Source organism: Archocentrus centrarchus, chromosome 22 (genome assembly GCF_007364275.1).
Source record: "Archocentrus centrarchus isolate MPI-CPG fArcCen1 chromosome 22, fArcCen1, whole genome shotgun sequence".
Classification (NCBI taxonomy): Eukaryota; Metazoa; Chordata; class Actinopteri; order Cichliformes; family Cichlidae; genus Archocentrus; species Archocentrus centrarchus.
Window position 1 is genome coordinate 26,180,248 of NC_044367.1, and position 23,883 is coordinate 26,204,130.

General features: G+C 41.7%; 2 protein-coding genes across 2 annotated transcripts; one reads left to right on the top strand and one right to left on the bottom strand.

Moving 5' to 3' along the window:
* Positions 1-633: 633 nt before the first annotated feature.
* On the bottom strand, positions 634-13,968 carry metap1 (methionyl aminopeptidase 1). The gene is made up of 11 exons (XM_030718173.1): positions 13,807-13,968; positions 12,632-12,683; positions 11,596-11,705; positions 10,407-10,467; positions 5,851-5,942; positions 5,669-5,752; positions 4,741-4,879; positions 3,924-4,055; positions 3,036-3,179; positions 2,884-2,949; positions 634-1,902 (listed from the first exon to the last, which is right to left on the bottom strand). The coding sequence occupies exons 1-11, from the start codon at positions 13,921-13,923 to the stop codon at positions 1,736-1,738; spliced, it is 1,164 nt and encodes a 387-aa protein (XP_030574033.1). The 5' UTR covers positions 13,924-13,968; the 3' UTR covers positions 634-1,735.
* Positions 13,909-23,059, top strand: eif4eb (eukaryotic translation initiation factor 4eb). Its single transcript, XM_030718174.1, is given in 11 exon segments — positions 13,909-14,085; positions 14,928-15,031; positions 19,007-19,019; positions 19,021-19,072; positions 19,075-19,102; positions 19,228-19,291; positions 20,239-20,352; positions 22,244-22,294; positions 22,296-22,328; positions 22,330-22,402; positions 22,472-23,059. Coding segments are annotated over 11 exon segments (789 nt in total). The 5' UTR covers positions 13,909-13,938; the 3' UTR covers positions 22,582-23,059.
* Positions 23,060-23,883: the final 824 nt, after the last annotated feature.

The window sequence follows — 23,883 nt, forward strand, 5'->3', positions numbered from 1 at the left end:
ATTAGAACTTGCATTTCCTCCATAAAGAAATTAAGCCTGTGCCCAATGGTGCCATTTGTAGTTTGACCTCTTCTGTATTTCTGTGGTGAACTTAGACTGGACTGTTTGTTAGGCAAACAGATGAAAGACACTAATCACTAAAGGACTGAGTGCCTTTACAGCTCGATGGGGTTAATTACTGTGAACAGGCCTTTCTTCACAGCAGACATTCACACTTGTCACGTGGGAAATATAAAGATGCAGATGAGTAATGTGAACAATAGGAACACATTAGTAATGTTACACTATCTTACAACTGTGCAATTTACAAAACTAAAAGGTGATGCTTCTAATTAGGAAAGCTTTTCAAAGCTTCAAATTGCACATAAGAGTAACACTTACATAATCAGATAATATATAACAGATAAATGTTTGTGGGATAATATTCATCTGTTTTTGCAGAAGCAGAGAAAAATACACTAAAAAAAATCTAATCTAAAACACTGTCTGGGCCATCACTGCCCTCCACTGAGTTTAAAAAAGGCAAGAGGAACCCAATCTGTCATTTCCATTAATAAAAGTCTGCTAAATTAAACCACTTTGGGGATTCAGATCACCAGTGTACTGAAGGACAAACTCACCCACACACACAGCTACAGAAGAGTAATTTATTACTCCATTAGAAGAAATACAAAGATGGCAGAGAATCTCTGATCACATTAGTCCTCTGAAAATACGGAAATACCGAATGCTGCTTGTCGCACGAGGAAAATCCCGTCATCGAGATGAATTGTGACCGCAGACTTAAAGGAGAGAGGGGCCACCAACTGAGATAACCAGCTAGTTGTAATTTCTAGATTCACATTTTAATTTGCTACACCGGGGCTAATGGAAACATGAGACACCACAGGAGCACTTCGCACAGAAGGGCTGATAAGTCCGGCACGTTAAGCTCAGGGTCGCTATGCTCATTCTGGATAATCATGCAGATGCTCTTAAGGATACGTCACAACTCTCCTAGCAACTGTTGACGATTTCCTCACTGGACGAGCGCTAATAATAGCCACATTCAAGCTACAACAATTAGGCTAGAGCGTTTGTACTGGACACGTCAATAGGTGGATGAGTCAGCTGATCAGCCATCTCTTTCATCAAGCAGTAAATCAACTCATTTCAGATTGCTTTTCTTTACATGCGAGGCAACTAGCTGGCAACTTGAATTTGATAAGACTAAAGTTTAAGTTGCTAGTTGGTTTCCTGAACCCCTCCTCTAGTCTCTAGTATTGCTGGTTCTCCTCACTCCACATCTGGTAAATTCATATGACATTATGAGGCTGACGAGACAAAAAAAAAAAAAAAAAAAAAGCAGAGCGTGGTGTACTAGTTGAATCTGCCCTGAGCTCCACCCACCACCGACAACAACAACTAGACATCCAGTGACAGCTCCGGGTCAAAACGAGCCTGTCAAGCCGCTAAGCAAAACCAAATCTCATAAATACTTTTATATTTCCTCCAGAGGATACATTTTTCACTAATAAAGTAATCCACATTTGATATAAGACACATTCAAGTACTTCCATTTACTTTGAGGAACCAATATTTAATTCAAAAAGCCATGAGAGCTGCAGTTGCACTGAGCTCCAGGAGTGGTGCCTCTTGATTTGAGATGTGTGCGCAAGTGTGTTTGTGTGTGTGCGCGCTGCAGAAGTGCTGGGGGTGTGTGTTTGGTAAAGTCCAGTCCTCGGCGGGTTCCGGTCTACATTTCGCTGAGGAAATGAGCGCGTCCGTTGTCCTCCAGACGGCGGGTGAGGATCTCGCAGCCGGTTTCCGTCACCAGCAGGGTGTGTTCGAACTGAGCCGAGCGCTTCCCGTCTCTGGTCACCGCCGTCCAGCCGTCGGGCCACGTCTCATCTTGCCAACCACCTGAGACATTACACACATACGCATGTGCTTTTTGGCTTTGGCTTACACAACATCAAATAAACAAAACTGATGGAAACACACCCTCTGAACTTGGCAGTGACTCACCGTTCACCTGTGAGGTAGGTGGGGGCATTGCAGCTTCTGCATTTTACGGCATCAAGGGAGGTTAAGTGATTGTTTTTGCAGGTATTATGTTTCTGTTGCTAAATGTCGATTCTTCAATGTGAGAATCTCAAATTCAGTTTACTAAGATTTTAGAAATGTACAACAATTTTAACCCTTTTCATCAAAACTTTTGTTCAGTGGAGGACAACAGGATTTAGTACCTGCCCGTTTCAATCTGTGCCCAGCGGGGGCGGAAAGCACAAAGGTTTTTATTCGGAAATGTGGAAGTCAGACTTTCAGGAAACGAGGTCAAGGGGGTCCAGACATTAGACCGGGAAAGTGACAGCTTGGAGGACGAGATATCAACTTTCGAGGAGACTGAGTGGGGACAAAGTGACAGGACCCACTCTCCATTATGGATAAGAAATATTGTGTAAGCCAAGGATTTGGTTTCCCTGCCATGCTGCCACACAGGACACCAGCCTGTGAAGGGAACGATCTGTTCATCTACACAGGCTTTCTGTGATCTCGGCAGCCTTGTTGCAATCTGTTTAAGAGAGGTCTAAATAATATATTTGCTAAGAGTGCTTTAACCCTTTAACGCTGGGCGATTGCTGCTGAAGCGCCCCTTACTTGCCCTCAATAGCGGCGAACAGCAGACTGAGACGTGGCGTATCAGCACGGAGTCGGCCGATCAAAGGAACATTGATCAGCTGGCTTATTACCGTAACTCCGCAACCGTTTCACTTCACATTTTATTCTAGTTTTAGTCTCCTGCTCTATGTAATTTGCAAACAGTCTAAGTAAAGCAGGTTTAGAATATATTATTTGATCCATTTCTCTACTGATTATTATTCATCCAAAGGTTACACTCACCATCACATATCATGGGTTCAATGGTGAAAACATGACCAGGTTTCATAACACCAACTGCTTTGTTTTCTGGAAAATGAATCAGAACATAAATCATGTACTTGCAGAGTAATACTAACACATTCAGCAGTAACTGTGGGAGTATTAAGACTCACTGGCATAGTGTGGCACATTTGGAGCCGTGTGGAAAAGTCTGTGGATGCCGTGGCCGCAGTAGCTTCGGACCACAGAGAAGCCATTGGCCTGAGCGTGCTTCTGAATGATGTTCCCCAGCTCTCTGTAGCGAATGCCGGGCTTCACTGAGGAGGCAAACACAGGGCTGAGTTTCTCTCTTGAACCACACAGGAATTCTAACACCGATGCCAACAGTGCATAAAATTATGTCGTTTCTACGTAAATGTTTTGAAATATTGAATACTTTCCAATGTCAGATTCACTAACGTGAGACTGCTGTGTTTGTCTTTGGCAGTCAGCTGGGTTATAGATTATTAACTGGAAAAAAACAAGACATTTGCAGACATTTCCCTGGGGCTGTGGGAATTTGTAATCAGCTTTTTATTCTTTTTTTAATATTGTGCAGGCCAGAAAATAAAAATCTGATTAGCCATCATTCCATAATGCATGATGGCCTCAGCAGATGAAGCTTTCCAGTTGCCACACAAACATAGATGATCTGAATTAGTAATATTCTGGACACTTTAAGCATTGTAACTTAAAACTTCTGGGGAAGTCCAGAAAAATTGCTTCCCAGGGCTGACCCATCAATTTAAACTTAATCTGAAATTTAAGCGCTCTCTGGTGGCCAAACTCTGCAATGGTAACACTGTTTCTATTTCCAAATTTGTATATTATTATGCAAATTGTTGTTACTTGCTTCTGAAAATATAATCCTATAAGCTAATACTGGCTGGTTTATAGACTCTATGTTTACACAAAGCTGCGCCTCTGATTAAATAAAGTCAGAGAACAAAAGCGTCATTATGTCAACCCAGAACTCCAGCGTCACCGCAGAATGTCAGAAAAATAAAAGGAGATGAGCCTACCAGAGTCAATGGCTTGCATAAGGCATTCATACGTAGTCTGAACCAGTTTCTTTGCTCCTTCGTCCACCTCGCCAACAAAGAAGGTTTCGTTAAGGTCGCCATGGAAACCGTTGTGGTAGACGGTGATGTCCACTGCGTGGGAAGATGAATATGTCAGAACCATTGTGTCAGACAACAAACTGGATTCTTTTATGTTTAACACAAAGGGAGCAATATTATGAATGACCTGCCGAGAGCAGTTAATAACCGGCGCTAGCAAGTTTTCAGAAAACATGTATCCATTTGCAAGGCCATCCAAAATGTCCCTTTAAAAAAGAAAACTGATGATAAAATTGGAACTGCCAGTTTGCAAACTGGGACTTTTCCCCACTCAAGGAAAAATGCAGAGAGCAGAAAATCAGACTGGCAAAACCCCACTGGTAGAGGTTAATGAAACTATTTGTCTTGTCGGGCCACGCAGCGAGAGATGAGTTGTTGGCAAGTACTCCATCAGACGCTCTGAGGGGAGTGGCGGATAGACGACGTCGCCTTAGCAGAAATATTCATAAAGAGGCTAAAATTGGCCAAACTCCCGCTGACACCATTTCAGGATCCTGGTACAACCATTTGTCATGCCAATTCCCCCCCCCACACACACACACTCTCATTTATATAACATTTCCCCACATATTCAACCATTCTCAGGACTTTGCTTGACATTGGGAATATGACCATATTTTTTAAAACTGTAATATTAAAGTTCCCTGCAAATTAAAGCACAGGATGACACAGTGAAGCAGTCACAGATATGAGAAGCTGTGTGGGACAGTGAACACACCGTTGAGGATATCTCCTTCTTGAAGGGGTCTTCTGTCTGGGATGCCATGGCAGATGACTTCGTTGACTGACGTGCAGCAGGATTTTGGAAAATTGTAGTAGTTGAGAGGGGAGGGGTAGCAGTTCCTTGCTAAACAGGCCTGAACAGACAAAGTGTGTAGGTTACAGAGATGGCAGCAAAGCAACAAAGTACAAATGTAAATTTATGACACACATTAAAAATCTGGGATCCATTTTTCCTTGTGCAGCTGTCCTGTGGACACGGACACAGTCAAAGTTTTGGCAATCAATTCAATCACAAGTTGGTTGTTAGTGTCGCACTGTGTAGTTCTTTGCAACCAATTTCATCAGCAACTGCCAACAACCTCCAGCAGCCACTCACCAACCAATCACAGAATAAACATTTTTCCTTTGCGACCCGTGGTTGGCAGATGGTCGATGCTCTAGATTTGTGTGACCGGGGCTTTAGAGAAGTCAGATTTGATCTAAGTGTCGATTGAAAATGTAGCTGATATGGAACTGATTACCTACATGATCGAAACTGTAACTGAAAATCAATTTCACAAAACTCAAGTCTCTACAGCCTCTACAGCCTCTACAGCCACGCCAGCTGCTCTGTGAGACTGTACATAAAGACAGCTGTACTTTGAGCTAAATGCTGACGTCTACATGTGAAAATGCTTTTAATTTGGCCTATAATTAACATTTTTATGCATCTTTTTACACACGTTTCCTTTCACTAAGAAAGTATAGTATGATTTAATTATGTAAATGTGTTCATATCACATATTTAACGGTTCAAACCTAGATCTACTCTAAGCTGCTTCAATGGCTGGTGCTGGCATGTCGATGCACTACATTGAACCATATTGTGCATTTGTGTGTAGTGGATCCAAACGAGGCATCGTGTCATGTTTAAAACGACGCACCAGATGCACGGCGTGGTCGATTTCTTCTGTTGTAACGCCTGGTTTCACCATCACGGCTGCAATGTCCAGGACTTCTCTTGCCAGCTGCAAATAGCAGACATGTCAAAACCACACTGCAATAAAAGGTCAACGAAAAAAATGCACGTCATGAAAGCAGACAGTGGATATTGATTGATTGTCACCTTGCATACGATTCTCATGCCCTCGATGTCCTCTGGAGAAAGGATCTTGATCTGTGACGTCCCCTTCAAGAACTGCTCAGACTCAGATATCCCTGCGGGCCGGAAACAAGGACAGACAACTGGCATCACTCACACGTCAATACTCAGTGAAACCGATCAGCTCATTCAGACAGGATCTTGCAATAGCAGCTGCTGTCAGTCTATCAATTTCCAGACTGTCACTGCTGGATTTACATTCTCCTGATTGATTTTGTTTTTCCACCAAGAGTGACAACCAAATAAATCATCTGTTACTGAGAAGGCACAAGGCACTGTCATTCATACTATAGTTATTACCGTTACATCGTTAACTGGTGCAACTGTAACCATTACCCAATGCAAGAATGTAGATGCTTAAAAAAAGGCAATCATGCCAATCCTTACTGTCCTCTAAGTTTTACCTTCTGTTGTCTCTGAGTCCACGCAGCTTCAACAAGTCACAGTACACAATTAATCCAACTCTGGACCATGAAGGGAATAAAAGGGATTTAGTTTCAACAGAAACCAATTTGGAAGAACATCTGAAACAATAAAAGAATAAAAACACTACTCTCTATAGCAGAAGGCAAGCCTACTCTCAGAAAGCACGCCAAAGTCTAAGCCCGGGGTAAGCGCTTGCGATAAAAGTTTAATTGCTACAAACACATTCTCCTTGTTTTAGGACATGAATGTTATTTTTGATGTATCAGAGGAACAGTGAAAAACTACTGATGTTAGCCCAGGAGTGCCACCTGGTTTGGTTTTGGTAGTATCACCCAGCTGTACTTTTAATGCAAAATCCTTGTGATGTTTAATTTTTTTTACTGCTTGTACTATGTGTCAGCTACAGTATGTGCAGAGGGGCACAAATCTGAAAAAGAAACCAGTATCACCTCATGTATGATAATGACGATGGATAAAATATTAGAAATACTTTGCAGTATAAATTTAGTCCACTACACCACTGTTTGGACATTTTTCCAGCCAAAATCCCAACAAGCATGAAGGCATCTTGCGATGCTATGAATAACTAGCAGCTCCTACAGAGACTACACTACAGCGTCAGCACCTGAGCAGAGGCGGACTCTAATGACACTCACGCTGTCGAATCAGAAGAACAAAGCTGTGCAGCTTCTGTTACATGGAGAACAACAAAAAGGTCTCAGTGCAGTCAGCTCGGCAACCACCCATCCAACAAGATCCCAACATTTTTACTGGACTGCATACAAATACGTGTCGGTCAAAGCGGCCGCGTCATCAATAATTCGCTGGTCCATAATTTATTAACTCAACGAGATGAATGCTGGATGAATGCGCACAGTTGCCTAGCAACACCGACATGAGACAGATCTGTGTACGAGTCAAATGCAGGTGTCCTTTTGACCTGAGGAGGCCGCGGTGTGCTAGTGTGAATCAATCGAATGACTTACGCTTTGATACACGTGCTCCGAGAATGAGCGGAGTATGAGGAAAAACACAGTGCACACTGTAATGTCTTCATAATGATCACTGTTGTAAACGCTAGGTTGTGCCCAGCCCTGGGGGGGGGGGCTCAAATAACAAGAGGCCTGGATCAGGCGTGTACCAGCTGATCTGATAAAAATGGCCACTGGATACATTATTACAGTAAATTATTGATATTTGTTATTGCAGCTGTTTGTTTAAGTGGTAAATAATTTGATTTGAGATATTAAAGCATCCCTATTTACCGGTTATGATTTCAAGCCATTTAATAATCTGTATGAGTCAGCTACCTGAGTGGAAACCTTTGGAAAATCTTTCAATACAATTAACTGTTTAACGGCTCTCCTCTGGTTATTATCATCTTGAAACTGTTGTGCTAATTCAGGGACCACAAAGCCAATTTTCTGCTGTTGTGGCCATTTCCTATTAGGAGCTGATCTGAGGAAATCATCACTGTTTATTAACTGCTAAGCTATTAAAGTTCCAGTTCTGACTTGACAAGCCACAATATGTTGGGAAACCGAAACAATTGTGCTTCCCTCCCTGAATCGGCATCACGGGAGAATGAAAGGAGACTGTAACCATGACTACCTGAGTTAGACGACACGGATGTAGAGGTTGCCATGGCTGCGAAAAGAACGTCTTGCCCAGGGAAACAGATGTAAAATAAGTCAGGTTATTTCAGTTTGTGATAATTTACATAAAAGAAGCACACTGGTCATAAAAAACACAGCGTGACAGCGGAGCAGTCAGCGGGTTTACTTTTCCCTGCAATAAATCCAACGCCAACAAGAGAGAGATCAGAGAGACGCATTAAACAGGCAACTGTTTAAGTCCAGTTTAAAATACCAGTTCAGAAATAAAATGTATCAGTACAAATGTGCCAACATGATATTCAGTGATTCGGTGCTACAACACAAAAACAGCAGCTTTAAAACAAGCTCCATTAAGCAAAAATAATTTGCCTACATCCAGACCTTTAAATCCATCCACTAGACCAGGTTCACTGATTCAGCATTCTGGATTTAAAAAAAAAAAAAGGAAAAAAAAGCAAACAGTCCAGTGAGCTCTGTGGGAGGACTAATGATTAACCTATCAGTTAATATTTAAAAGTCTACTGCTCACTTTTTCAGCTCCCTCATGAGTGGCTACTGAGCAAATCATGACGAGCTGCTCCTCTGTTCTCCTCCACTCCAAAAATCCTGATGAAGTCACTGTGTTGCAAAGGCTGAACATCCCTGTCAGCTTAAAATGAGGTGAGATTCTGGAGCCGGTCTTTAGGAAACGGTTAGGGAATCAAATTTCCACCAGCAAGGAAATCATATATAGTAGGCACAAGATGGAAATAAGAGTATAACCACTGTATCTCCGGCTAATACTGTATCATTCATCATACTAGCGCTTCCACTTCAAACACTAGTGTTACATTTTTCTTGTCAGCAAGTATGTGAGGGTCCACAACAGCCCGAGCAACAAATTCCATTATCGGAGGCTGAAAACGATGCTCGATGCACACATGCCTGCCAAATTTCTGTGTCCACACAGACTTGAGCACGAGGCTGCAGCACTGTAAGGGCCTCCAGCGGACACTTAATGTGAGAATGGTTTGTATAAAATGGTCCGTCTCCATCCAACCACATCTGTACAATTCTTCATAAAACAAGCAGCAGCCGTGCAGCGGGCAGTAAACCTTACTGCTCCCACAATAGTATTTCCTTTTCTATGAGCAGACTAAAACTTACTGGCGGATGTATGTAAATGAGTTCTGTGTGAACAAAATCCTTTGAATGGACTCCAGGGTCAAGATCAAGGTCAGATTTATTTTCCCAGTGTGGCAAAGTGCGGTGCAGCCAGCATCAAACAAGCGCACAATGAATAAGATCAAACAGACAAACAAGAAAACAACACGACTTTACAATCTCTCATTTAAAACGAGCAGACAACAAACGAGTAGACGGGTTTAATCCTGGTCTGGAGGCCTTTACACACGGAGCGAAAAGCCGAAAAAACTAAAAACTAAACTGATTCTGCAGCTGCGCTCAAACCGCGTGATAATGGAGATCTCTAGTGAACGGCTGAATTTCAATTACAACAAAATTTGCAGGCCTTGCTCTTCGTCAAGTTCTGCCTGTTCAGACTATCCTCTGCGTGTACAGATCTTTAGCTGACAGCGAAAGACGTATCAGCTTATCTGTGCATTCATGCAAAAATGATAGAACACATGCATGGATGAGTGCATTGTTCAGACGCACACAGAGGGAGAGGGAGAGTGAGAGGCCTTCCACAGGTAGCAGCTCTCCACGCTCATTCAGGCGTTACCAAATCTATGCCATTAGTCTCAAACTCATATACAGTAGTAACAATCTAGCTTTGGATAAGAAGAAGAACTTTATTAATCCCAGAGGGAAATTCATGTCTGATATAGCTCATCTGCTATTTGTCTGAGAATTGAAAAGCCTGATGGCTGCAGCTGTGAGAGGAGTCTTCCAGTACTGAGGATTTTTTGGTTCTTAAAGATGTTATAAACTCACAGTTGTTCAATGACTCAGTGTGTGCACTTTTTCCCCCACTTAGCTGATGTCCACACATTCTTACAAGCAAGTATTTGTTTGATCAGTAACTCAACTGCAACTGAAATGGCTGTGACACCCCCCCCCAAATCAGGTATGCAGATCAGCCAGACAAAGGAAAGACCTGTTGTGAATGTGATCGTTCTTTTGAGATTTTCACTCATCACACAGAGGACTGTTTCAATCCCCACCACAGCTTGGTGCTCATCATGTCCCACAGTGCGGACCTACTGGGGCTAGGGTTGATTTCTGATTTATTAAGAAGTATGACTGCTCTGAGGGAGTCCTCGTGCTTGTACAGAGCACCTCTGATGATTAATGATCTTTGCATGGGCTGTGAAAGAAGTGTTAAACTGATAATATGTCACACTCAGTAACACTGGAAGACAACAGAGCTAAAATTGCACTTCCCTGCAGTGTGACATGTCAAAAAAAAAAAAGGTCTACAGTTTGGAAAAGAGAAAAAAGGACCACTTCACTACGAATACAAAGAGACCCGGTTACCTCTGGGATGATCAGCATAGTCAGGTCTTTGGATGTCACCTGGCACAGGCCTCATGGGAGTCTACACAGAGAGCCAAGAGGAAGACAGACAGGTTACCTCAGAATATCAGTGTTTACATGAGAGAATACCCATTTTGTCCTGTGTTAGAAATCCATCGCACTCCCCTTTTTTTTAAGGACGCACCGTTCTGATATTTGTTAGTCTGATTTAAAAAGCAGGATCAGATATCAGTGAAAATGTACCAATGTATTCAGTTTAATTCTGGCTTTATGCACATTTACAACATGTTACATCAGCAGCAGTGCACTGCTTGGTGGCAGGAGAGCTAACATCGTACAGGGGAAGCTAACAGCAAAGATCAGCATTCTCACGTCTCCTAATGCAACAGCTTTTCTTTGAATGTCGGCAACAGTTTCTCACACAAACTGCGGCCAAGTGAGATGACACGACTGAAAAGCTCAGATGATATTTTTCTTGTCAGCTTCTTTTGTTCACTTGCTCTGACTCTGGTTATGTTCAGTGTAATACTTGTTGGGACAATTTTGTTGCTCTTAGGCAACTCGATTAATCTTATTTCACTTCAGCTTTCTTGTGTGTGTGTGACGTGCGCTCACAGTGAGACCAACACCTAGCTTATTCTCAAACAATGATTTGGTGTCATTTCGACTTGTCACCCACCTCTCGATCTTTGTAACCTGGTGCGCTGTTTCAGTGATCAATATAATCGATACAGGAGCTCAGAGATTGTCAGACTGCAGAGAGGGAAAGATGCTCTAAGAGCTTGAAAAGATGAGACTTTCTTAGGAACACTTACTTAAAAAACTCTGCAATCTCTTTACTCCTATTTTGGCTCTTCTGTACATACACCAGCACTGATACAGAGGTTTCTGAGTGGCGACACCTAGTGTTCAGCAGAAGACTGAAGTGAGTCTGGCCTGCCTCAAGCACCAATATCGATGGCTGAAGGGCTTTGGTGACATCACAGTTGGACAACTCAACAACCAATGCAGTGACCATAAACTAGACTTAAGAGGTTTACTCAAACTAGGCTATCGGTATCATGCCGGAGCACTTTGACCTCCAAAGTTCAGCTCGTTTGGCTAGTGCAATTGCTCAGGTATGGTTAATTAAATCCTCTACGTGTGGAGTGTAACTGTCCCGACTGCCTTTCCATTCTTCATTACGTACCAGAGGGTAGTGAGGGCGTAGTTTTCCTGTGTAGCGGTATCCTGGCCATGGGTCTGTGTTGGTCTCCTTCTCCACACAGTTCTTAGATTCATTCTGGTTCTTCTCCTCCTCTAAAATAAAAACAATAAATAAAAATCATACATGCACACGTAAAACAACTCATAGGGTATCTAAAGCATCTGGCACAACTGTATCATTATACAGAAAAGGGTTTCATGTATTCTTGACTCTGAATGGGCATGTATATGTAAGGCGGTTTTCTGAGCTGTCATTTGATTGGTGGAGGAGTTTTGAACAAGTTTGATCTGTGTAATAGATTATTAATGCTTGCTGTTTTAGAAGTGGGTCATCTAATCATGCAGGTGTTTCTTTTAATATCTTTGGACACTTCTGTGAATTTGTTGACACCTAGACCTCCTGCAATGCAGCAGGTATAATCAGTGTTTTTAGATTCACAGCTGTTTTAAACTGTATCTTTTATTGTGTGTTTTTATTAATTGATAATTTTGTTTGTGTTTGTAATGACCACTGATTTGTCTGTTTACTGCTGTCCTCCTTGATTTAGATGTAGCCTTTGTTTTAGGTAGCCCACCCAGCCTTGTAAGCTGTTAGAAGAAAATGTGGGTCTGCGGCTAGCAAGGGCCGACAACCCTCCTGTCTTTTTGTTGTCTTTGTTTTGTGCCACTTCCCTTTCTTAATCAACAGCAGGTGATTGTGTAGCGCTAATTCTTAAAACACTGCCGTGGTTTCAAAGATATTGTGTGATCATTTACATTTTATGGTTTTTCGGGGTTGAGTGACAGCTAGAATATTAGAGGAGCATATTTGGGAGATGAATGGGGTAGCTAATATGGTGTGTTATTGTTATAAATGTATTCTTTTATGCTAGTCTAAATTTATGACTTCAATGGTACAGTACTTCCCACAAGTTTTTTAATACAGTCAAGTGCTCTTCTGTATTTATAAACATGCATGCAAACAACAGGCAGCTCGATCATATAAAGTAAACATTACAACAGCAGCCAGTGACACCTACTTGCTTTCTTGTGCAGCAACTTGTGAGACGCCCAGCTTCCTTTAAAACACTCCTGCGGGGAAAAATTAATATTAGTGATACTGTGCAAATTGTGCAGCAAAGTACAAATCAACAATATGTAACACATGACCCAATAACAGTCAGCTTTAATTTGGGAAATAACAGAAAAAACATTGTCCACTGACATCACTGAGGGTTATCTTGTTTGCTGATTTGCAAACAGAAGCCATCAAGGTTGATAAATCAGTGTGGACAGTTAACAGAACAGAGTGCCAGGAAATACGGAGAGCAGAGTCTGGTTGGAGAGCCAAAGCTGCACTCACTGCAGAGACTTTTAGGGCCAAAATAGTTACAAGATAGGGTGGCTGACAATGGTCAATGCTAACTGTTAATAAAGAAAACTGAACCTACTCAAAACCGTATCGATAGAAACCTTTTCTAATGCAGCGTCTGCAGCCACAGAGCAGCCGAAAACTACATCAGTGCACTATCTACTTGTTATAACTTCCACGAAGTATTTCAGTAAAACGTCGTGGAAGCAGCAGCGGATTAATCAGTACTTTGAGTTGCCACGCTTCTGAAAGAAATGCGTCTGCATGCATGTAAATCTAGTGTTTTCCAGCCAAGCAGGACAGCAAACGCATAAATATTACATCTTTAAAATGACAAGTTTTCTAGTGGTGTTTGGTCTCACGAGAGCTGAAGTACCAGGATGGTATCTCACGCTAGAGTTGCGTGACAGATCACTTTACCCCTAAAGTGTCACTGCGTGCAGCCCCTACTGTATCACTTTACATGATTCCTATACACTATACCTTTACCCTGTCAGCAGGACAACTTTACAACCAATTGGCTAGTGCTATTATTTTTGCACAGGGTTTTTACATGACTCACTTTAGCCAACAGTTAGCTAGCTAAGCGTTTACCCTCGGCCTGCTGTTAGCAGATAGCACCTTTTACAATCACTGGTTGCATTATTTATGTTTACCAGTCTGTGTGGCACTACACAACCAAAAGGCTTTCATTACCTTTAGCAAACAGTAACGGTTTAGCAAGCAATTTACGCACACACAGCTACCTAGCTTGTCAGTTAGCAACCTCGTGATAAAACAGAGGGCCCCGGCGCATGGCTGCAGCTGACACATAAAGCGGACAAGCCGGGAAAACAGCAGTACCTGTGAGCAGAAGTAGGACCCCTGAATACCAAGCTTGATACATGTGGGGCACTGAAGTTTGGCGTCCTTACTGCAGCCCTCTGTCTCACACTCCCTTCTAGCCTCGGTGCTCGCCATGCCTGCTCCGTCTGCATGAGGGGTGGAGTCGACGACAAGCAGCCAGCCAGCGGCAGCTGCGCGCACGGCGCATGTCCGCAGCGGAACCGTCACGTTGCACAGTTCGGTCCAATCAACAGAAACTTCCTAACAGAGAATTGTAAGATGGCGACCGCCGAACCGGTGAGTACTTTCTGTAAAGAACGCATGAAAACACACAGGAGGCGTCCCGCCGTGATTACAGGGCGGTGTCGCCTGTAAAGTTGACGTACAGCTTCTAACGTTAGTCCGTAGGTGGTAAATGAGCGCTGTTTGGGCTGCACGTGTTGTTTTGAATAGTTCCAAGTTTGTCTGGGGGTGCCACGAGCGAGGCGTAAAACAGGAATGCTTGTGTGTGGAAAGCTCCCAACTTTAAGGCTGACGTTACTGCTGACCGACCAGAGAAGCACAGTTAACTCCCAGCGTGAAAATCAGCCACTTTTAGTGACGGACAGAGCGCACCGGTTAACTGAATACCTAAGAAATATGTGTTTATTGGAGGCATGTGAAATAATAGCTTACATGCGAGCGGGACTTTATGTAAATAAAATCCAGCTGTCAAAACTGCTCGACCCATGACATCTGTTAGCAGCTGTGTTAGCTGAGAAAAATGATGTAGAAACACAGAGAGGGGATTCCTGATCTGCTTTCTCTCTAAAATTATATTTAATGTATATGGAAAAAAAAACGTAAATCTAAGATAGCCTCCAGATTTTTCTTTTTATTAAGTAATTTTAGAGTTAATCAGTTTGTCCCATATTCCAGATGTTCGTTACGGATTCTGTTAACATCTGCTTCCGTCACGGAGTTTATGTCGATCTAAGTTTCGTTTCAGGCTACAAACATCAGTTTCCTTTTATAAAAGGGACTTCAACCGCCACACGTGTGTGGAAACTGAGACAAATTTAATCATTACATAAAGTCAGAAACCATACAAAGTTTCATTGTGTGCCCTCTGGTTGTGCTGATCCGCCGTCTGTTTTTAGGAAACCAACCCAAGTCCATCCCAGCCTGATGAAGATGGAGCTGAGGAGACCGGACAGGAGATTGTGAGCCCGGAGGCCTACATCAAACACCCCCTCCAGAACAGGTAGAGACAGCAAGCTGATTTCAAGTCTGGACACTTTTGGTGACACCTCAGGACGCTTATTTGATCAGTTATTCTCAAGCATTATTTTAATTAATTTCAGTGGTTCCCAGTATATAAAAAAATTGCATGTGTAGGGAAAAAAAATACACTTACTCCCTTTGCAACCAAAAAATATGATCATAATAAGATTTTTAAAATGTTTATAACTCTCAGATTAAAATATAGAAGGTGTGAAAGTCCCTTATATTTCCTGAATATGTACAAATATATAGTTTAGGCCTATTGTGCCACTGGGCTGGGAAATCCTGGACAGTACATGGTGAAAACCACAGATTAGAATGATTTGGATAAATTGTTACTCTTTGTTTTCAGACACTGTAACAGCCTTGCACTTTCAGTGACACTTCCACCTCGTTGTTGGTCCAATCTCAACAGCCAACAATCTGCCTTCTACTTACCATGTCATTTGCATGCCCAGTTTATGTGAATGGTCATTGCGATGCATTTACAGTCACAGTCTTGTATAATAAAACCTTAATGAGCATTTTTATAGCATCAACCATGGCATGGTAGGTGTGCTTTGATTTACCATAAGGTTCATAATGATGTAAATAAAGTAATTTTGTTGAAGTAGCTGTCACGGTTAGGCTGTGTGGCTGGCAGGGGTGCAGGACGCATGAGACAAACTAGAGTCTGAGAAGGCTTTATTGCTGAAATCTTCTCATAGGAAACAAAACTCAAAAACACAAAATCCAAATCTCACCCAGGGCTGAACAAAAGACACAACAACAAGCCTGGGAGAAAAAGGGAAAAAACCACTGAACAGGGAAACACACAGATGAGGACACAACAAATAACTGAGGAAAACTGAGGGCTTAAATACACACAAGGAAATTAGGGAGAGTGGAGACAGCAGGAAGCTACAGGTGAACCAAATGAAACTAATAACACAAAGGAAGCAAAACCAAACACAATGCAAAGGGAACATGAGACTGTCAAAATAAAACAGGAAGTAATCAAACAAGATACAAACAGATTTGACACCACACGAGGAATCACATACACACTGGGGAGAACAAACACAAGAGACTCGCACACACCGTAAGGGAGGGACACTAAGGGAAAACACAGGGAGAACTAAACGCCGCACACAAGGAGACAACAGGAAGGGGAACTAAACACAAAAAAGGGCCAGACACGGGGACAAAACAGACACCGGTACACAGACAGGTACACAGACACGGGGAAGACAAGAATAAAGTACAAATAACTTAACAAAAAAACAGAACACAAAACTACAACAAACCAAGAATCTCAACTAAGAAGCACAACTAGAAATACACTGAAAACAGAACCTCATACAAAAACACAAAACACTGGGCCAACAGCCCAGAACCACGACAGTAGCTTGAAAAATCGTGCTTTGGAGGCAAAACAAAAGAAACGCCTTTCAGTTGGCGTTCAGATTCAGGCTATGGCAGCATCTGATCACCATCAGTAACAGTGACTGGTTGCAGATGTGTGTGGGAGTGTATAAATGTCAAGATGAAAAGTGCATCAAACTCCAGAGAAAAGATTGGTGACCTGTGTGCTGCACTCGTGTTTGATCTCAAGACTCGATCCAAGAACTGAACGACCATTTGTTCACGCAGCTGAAGGAGCAGCTCATGCAGAAGTGAAAGCGAGACACGAACCGACCTCTCACTGCAAACAGTGAGCGGTCGGTTCATGGGGAGGAAGCAGAGGCATTTACAAAACTGTCTGCATGATATGAGCATAACTGGAAGCACAAATGAGAATGTGAACATTCAAGACAGTTTTCAGTCTGGATGAAGACGGAGTGTCTTAACAGACTTTAGAGTTTTAATTTAATAATTAAAGCATTAAGTTATCTCAAATGTAGTTTTGGTGAATCTTAAATGTTTTTATGTCACACAGCTAGAATTTCCGACACACGCACACACACACACACACACACACACACACACACACACACACACACACACACAAAATTAGATCAGGCAGTGGAGCCGCATCATTAAATAGTTGTTTATCATTTCCTTTTCATGCTGTGTTTATATGTGTAAAAATGGTAACAGTGGGCCAGTAAGATTCATGAGCTGACTTAACAGTTGTAGCTTGTGTGTAAATACAAAAATACCTGAAGCTTAGGCAGGGGATCAGTTTAGGCCCAGCAGGGCTGCCGGGGTTACAGTACACTGGTGGAAACCCTGAAGAAGGAGAAGGCCTCACTTAGCCGAGCTCCGGATTAGCCGGCAGAAAAGGGAAGATGGAAGTTTAACAAGCAGCGGGTTGAGAATAGCAACAGCGTCATTCCATATGAGATGAGTCATCTCTGAGTCCCCTCCTGACCTCCTCAGAATCAGGGGATTTTTTTTTTTTTTTTTTTTTGTATAAAAATTTTAGCATGTATTGAAAAAAAAAACACATACAAAATGTCATTAATTTGTCCCAGAAGCAGTCATGTACAGAAGGGGTCACAGGGGACTTTTCATACTATATAACTTGTTTTGATATGACAGCCATCCTTCGTGGTGGTATGAGCCTTAAAGGTTACACAAAAAGCACCTTTTCAGGTTTTCTCCATTGAATTATCAAAGTGAACTGGTTTATGTGGTGCTTTTTTCCTCTAACTGAGCACTCAAAGAGTTTTTTAACTACAAGCCAAATTCACACTCTCGTTCATACAGTACTTTATTCTGTGCCTTTAAGCGTTTTCTGCCTATCCTGCACATACTCACAGTGATGGATGCGTCAGAGGTAATTTGGAGTTCAGTATTTTACCCAAGAACCCTTCAACATGCAGACTGAAGGAGCTGGGGAACAAATCACCAACCTGCCCCTTGGTAGAGGATGCGCTGCACCTCCTGAGCCACAGAAACATTCAGAGTACCGGTGCTTGTTTCTGTCACTTGGTGTCATAGACATCAAATTGATCCTGCTTTGCTGCTGTATGACACTCATATCCCATAATACTGATTTTCAAAGTTGGTTATAGAAAAAAAAATTTAGGTGTAAATGATTTAGTTTTATATACAGTGCTGTGTTAAATTGTGCCTGTATATATTCATGCAGAGCAGTGGACTCGAGCCTTTTTTTCATTTCCCCACAGTGAGACTGCGAATGTCTGCGATGGTGTGGTGACCTGTCCGGGGGAAGGGGGTGGGGGGGGGTTTCAGTGTTTTTCCTCTCAATCCATACCTGGATAAGTTCCAAGTACCTTCTCTGCTGAATACAAATAAGCAGTGAATGAATATTTTATGCATATTTAAATTCCACACGGGTGTTTATGTCCAAAAGGGTCAAATATAAAGCCAAACTCAACTGAGATCCAGGCAGCTAAGAGGAAAGTTGGCTCCTGAACACTTTAGTGATGTCTCACAGCTCATTTTGATGAGAGATAACTCTAATGACTAAATATCCCAAAATATTGATGATGTAGCATAAAGCAACTGAACTGTATTGATGTTATGTTATTTGGCCGTGGTGTACATTCCTGAGCCTGGTGAAGCACCCTGCCGAGGACCATGAGAGGGATTATGTAACATATGCTGCCTCAGAGTATGGCCTATAACCAAACATTCAAATATATTTGATAATTACACTGTTTGCAATGCATATCAGTTCAGCCGACAAAAATTTGTCTTATTATTCCAATCTTATTTGGCTGCTCTCATTTAAAAGCATCAGCTGTCAGTCTGGCCGCTTTAATTCTTTATGAGAATAAAATTATTCCTTTTTTCTCATCAGCCTGAAGAGTTTCAGGCCGTTGCTGAGCTATTAGAGAGTTTGAAGTTGAACAGTTGCGACAGGCGTCGTCTGCATCCTGGTGCATCCATACGTTGCTCGTTTGTCCCGACGCTCCGCGGATTTGTTTACTTTTGTTTACTTTGTGTGCGTAATAATGGGCCTGTTATATTTATGCTAATTTCTGCTTTCTGTTTCCAACAACAGATGGTCTCTGTGGTTTCTTCAAGAATGACAAGAGCAAAACATGGCAGGCCAACCTGCGACTCATCTCTAATTTGACACAGTTGAAGATTTCTGGGCGTAAGGAACAATAAATCTCTGGGGTTCTTTTGTTCTGTCATTGAGAAACAAGCTGGAAAATGTCCTGAATTTATAATACGCTTGTGAAATATGATTTTATTAATGCTTTGCTGTCTTTATTTCAGTCTTTACAACCATATCCAGTTGTCTAGCAACCTCATGTCAGGCTGTGATTACTCACTGTTTAAGGTATGTTTAAATTATTTACCATTTCTGGAAATAAGCATACACATATATCTAATTAAATTAGTTTCTGGGACTTTTACTTTTTGGTATCTTCTTTCGTGCTCTGTATTTTAAGCAAAAGTATTCCAGTATTCTCAAAGTAACATGGAAAAACCTGCATAGCATCTTCTGAAATGAAAATACCTGAGATATGGTGTTTGTGCTGATTTATTTTGGTATTTTCTGAGACATTAAATAAAGAAATAAAGGCCTGAGCCCTCGTCCACATCTGAAGGACAGGAAGAAAAATCTGTTCAGTGTTTTAAACTGAGATCCCGCTACTATTTTATACATTCTAAGATTTTTTTTAAAGACAATAGCAGTTTGACTGCTTCGGGGGGGTCTGTCCCACAGCCCACATCCACATACCCCTCAAGGCAGTGGTAGTCCAAACACTGAACAGAAACAAGTAAAGCTTCTGCAAACAGAACAATACCTGACTGAACTGCCAAGACAAGAGTTGCAGTAAAAACAGCAGCATCATTGCTGGAGGGCAGGGAAACAAAGGTAGACCGACAGAAAGGCGGAAAGCAGCCAGGAGAGGATTTAAAGTGGGAAAAGAGTGCTTGGACACGAGCCAGTGTGTAGGATTATGTCAGTGATCATCATTCATCAACAGACGAGCTCAAGTTGTGCAAAATTTACATTAAGAGAATCTTCTGGGGGGAAAAAATGCTACTTATGAACAAGTTAAGGTGATTTTGTTTTGTTTTTTTTAAGGAAAAGGGTGTTTAACCACTCTCACTGCACACGTGCTGAATTTTTGCTGCCTTTTCATTTTCCATTTGCAGACATCTAAGGCTTAAATGTGGGAAAGAAACATTGCTTGCAGGCAGTGTTGGAAGTGTGTTGAAACCTCATTCTTAGAGGCTGTTTGGGATGTGTACTGACAATTTGAACTATTGCTGCAGGATGGCATTGAACCCATGTGGGAGGATGAGAGGAACAAGCGTGGCGGGCGCTGGCTGGTTACACTCACGAAGCAGCAGAGGAGATTAGACCTGGACCGCTACTGGCTGGAAACCGTAGGTTTGGCTGTGGCTGCTTGTGCTCGTTGCTCAAACCAGTGGCACTAATAATTATTTCTCTAACATGTCCCCAAAGCACTACATTATTACCTGCTGGCAGACATAATTAGTTACACCACGTTATCATCTATACTTGCCGCCTGCAGAAAGGGTTGATTACAGCCTCTCATACCTTTCAGAGCTGAGCTGAGCTGAGCCGCGGCTCAGATCGATTTCATGTTCGTGCCAATAAATGTGCGATTGCTGAGAATGCAGTTGAGCTGCAGGTTTGGGATCACAACCTGGTCAAACGAGAGCAATTAAAAATTGGCTTGCTTGCTTGCTGCTAAGCCGGCAATCCACGCTGTGTTGTGGTGAGTTCTCCTGCTGCTCTAAAGGTCACTGTTGGAGATACAGACAACGGGGCACACTATGACCTGCCACTGAGCAAACAGCACTCACTGGAAGGTCAAAAGGTCGCTTCCACTAGTTTGTACTAAATTTTTACTGTATTGTGTGCAGTAAGCAAAACACTTTGTGATATCTGTTATTGTAATAGTGAGTGATGCCCAGCACAGATGCAGGACCTACGTGGATGTCGTATCTTCTGCAGATTTCTTGCAGAAGCCGCTCACACAGCTACTGATGTAAACTGTTTCAGCACTGGGTCTGGCTTTACTTGGCTGCCAAGCCTCCACCAGCTTTTTGGCGGTTCTAGATCAGGCACTGGGAGAAAGCGTATTTCAGCCACCTCAGGTGGAGCTCCCACATAATCACTAATAATTAGCAGCAAATGTGTTTTGCAGGCGTATTCTCCATTAGCCATTGAAGTTGTACTTTTTTTGGCAGGATCAGACAGGATCCTGCTACCCAGGATACAGGCCTGGATCAGGGCAGTGAGAGATCATCCAGATCCATGTATTTATACTGTTAGACCAAAGCCTTTTTTTGGGCCCAGTGCTGATTGGTCTGCTACACTCGTGTGTGTTTGAAATAAATGCTTGCCAATTATGACCAAACCACAAAATAGTGATTCCCAAAGTTTGACCTCCTGGTGGACCTTGAAGGTACTGCAGGTGGGCTGCAGGAGGTGATTTACAATAAATACTTTTTTTAAAAAAAACACACACACACACACCACACTAATATGTAGAAATGTATAATTTTTAAAGTGGCAACTTCTGAACTTTTATGCAGCTTAATCCTATAGGATAAACTTACAGATCAGATTCAGAGTCTACAGGGCTGAAACCACAGTTAATCTTTGTGTTTTAAATCTGTAGGATAAAATCCTTTAGGATTGATGTCAAAATCAAATAGATTTTTCTGTTAAAATTGTATTTTGTGACTTTTTAAGACTAGAGTTTGTAATCAAGCTTAAAATGACTGTAAAACATTTACATTTTAATAAGGAAATGAACTAATGAAATAAAGATTTCTTCCTTAATAATTTTCTTCCTTTTCTGACCTTTGAGCTGATCTTTGATCCTGAACTTGTCTTACATCTCATCGTTAGCTGGAAAGAACTTAATTTGGAAAGTAAAGCTGCTGATGATCATTTTCTGCTCGTGTGATGATCAGATTGATCTTCTGGCAGCCTGAAGTTTGGGAATATCAAAATTATCAAACAAAATCTATTCAAATACAGCTCAAATATATTACTGACATTAAGTTGTGACTTCAGAAGTAATAATGTCAAAGTAAATGCCACAGGTTTTTCATTTTTTAAAGAAAAAGGTTCAAATGTGATTTTGCAAGAGCAGAAATCCTTAAAAAAAAGACTGCTCGCCTCTAATGAACCTGACAAAGCCAACAAGCTCAGAGCTTTTCCTCTTTTTAATGAAGACTGACGAGGATTTCAAGTTACTGTCAAGACAAAAACTTTCTTTCCTCTTCATCCTTTTACCAGCTGCTGTGCTTAGTCGGAGAGGCTTTTGACGACTACAGTGACGATGTCTGCGGGGGCCGTTGTCAACGTCCGCACAAAAGGAGATTAAAATAGCCGTCTGGACATCGGACTACGAGAACCGGGAAGCTATACCGACATAGGGTGAGGGAGATCTTCGGGGCTCTGTTTAAATAAGTGATGACGGTCTCCGCGGCCTCTTACGTTCTCATTTCATTTTCAACAGGAGAGTTTACAAGGAGCGCTTGGGGCTTCCCGTGAAGATGACTATCGGCTACCAGTCTCATGCAGACACAGCTACCAAAAGCGGTTCAACCACCAAGAACAAATTTGTTGTTTGAGAAACGCCCCACGTGCCTTTTTTTTTTTTCATTTTCTTGTCTTATTTTGTTGTTGGTGCACATGTTTACTTTGCTGCAAAGACTCTGCGGAATGCAATCTGGAAGGAAATAAAGAGTACATGCCAAATGTTGCCATAACCTGCCCAGGACTTATACCACAGGAAAAAAATACTACGGAAAACAGATGAACTCCAAACGTCCACAAACACTAATAATGAGATGTATTAATAGTGGATGACATTTAGAGTGCTTCATACTCTACTAAACAAAATAGTTCTGATTTTATATTTTTATTTTGTGAATGGCAGGGAATCAGAAAATGTATATTTCTCTCCCATTTTTACAGCATTGTTGGATCGGCTGTAATCCTTAATGACATTAAACCCTTTTAATTTATTATATGAATTTGCTTGCATATTATTAGACCTTCATTTTATGCTGTTTTTTTTTTTTTTTTGCCTTGAACCGTTGCATGTAATCAGCCTTTTTAAAGTATTTCATGACATATATTCATTTGTGTTAATATAATTAAAACATTGGTTTTGCAATTATTAACTGTTAAATTGTGGTGTTTTTTTTTTTTTTCCTGCCTGTAACAGCTACATTAATTGTTATAAATGCTTTGTTCAGGAGCAGGCGGAGGTGTTATGTTGTAGGATACCGAATTTTAAAAAATGATGGGCGACCTGTTTAGGGTGTACCCAGCCTCTCACCCTACAGGTGGCCGGAGCTGGGACAGGCTCCAGCCCCCTCGCAAACCCTGAAAAGCATGAGCGGGAGGAAGATGGATGATGCACGGGATGGAATGATGGACAACAGACGGATAGATGGATGGAATGGATGGATGAATGGACTGATGGATGGCTGAGGCTCGTCTCATTTTGAGATCCCTTAAAATGTCAGTAGTTGTGAAAGAAAATACTTTGGGAGACACGGTTTCACTTCATACTTCACCGCTGCCAGAGCAGCTTTAAAAATATCAGTGTTCATCATGACAAATGTCACCAAGTTCTCTGTGTTCTTTTTTTTTTTTTTTTTTTTTTTTTTTTTTTTTTTTTTTTTGGCCTGCCATGTCTGGTAGATCTTGCAAGCAGAACTGTGATCTGAATGCGTTGTTGTGCCAAACATATTTGCTATTTCAAGATGAGCTCTATAGGTTCTCAATAGGCTCTTCTTGTTGTTGTTTTAACCCTTTATTTTATTTATCTGAGTTATTTTTCCACATACTATGTAACAGCCAGAGCTGACAGGCTGAAGAAGAGGAAAATAAAGAGAAGAAAAAGGGAGAGAGAAAGGAGCAAA

Excerpts from the sequence above, each read along its gene's own strand:
- metap1 (XM_030718173.1), bottom strand. The coding sequence starts at position 13,923 with ATGGCGAGCACCGAGGCTAGAAGGGAGTGTGAGACAGAGGGCTGCAGT. Across the intron at positions 4,056-4,740 it reads AGAAGGAGATATCCTCAACG|TGGACATCACCGTCTACCAC; the intron begins GTGTGTTCACTG and ends CTTCCCACGCAG. Across the intron at positions 2,950-3,035 it reads AAATGTGCCACACTATGCCA|AAAACAAAGCAGTTGGTGTT; the intron begins GTGAGTCTTAAT and ends TTCATTTTCCAG.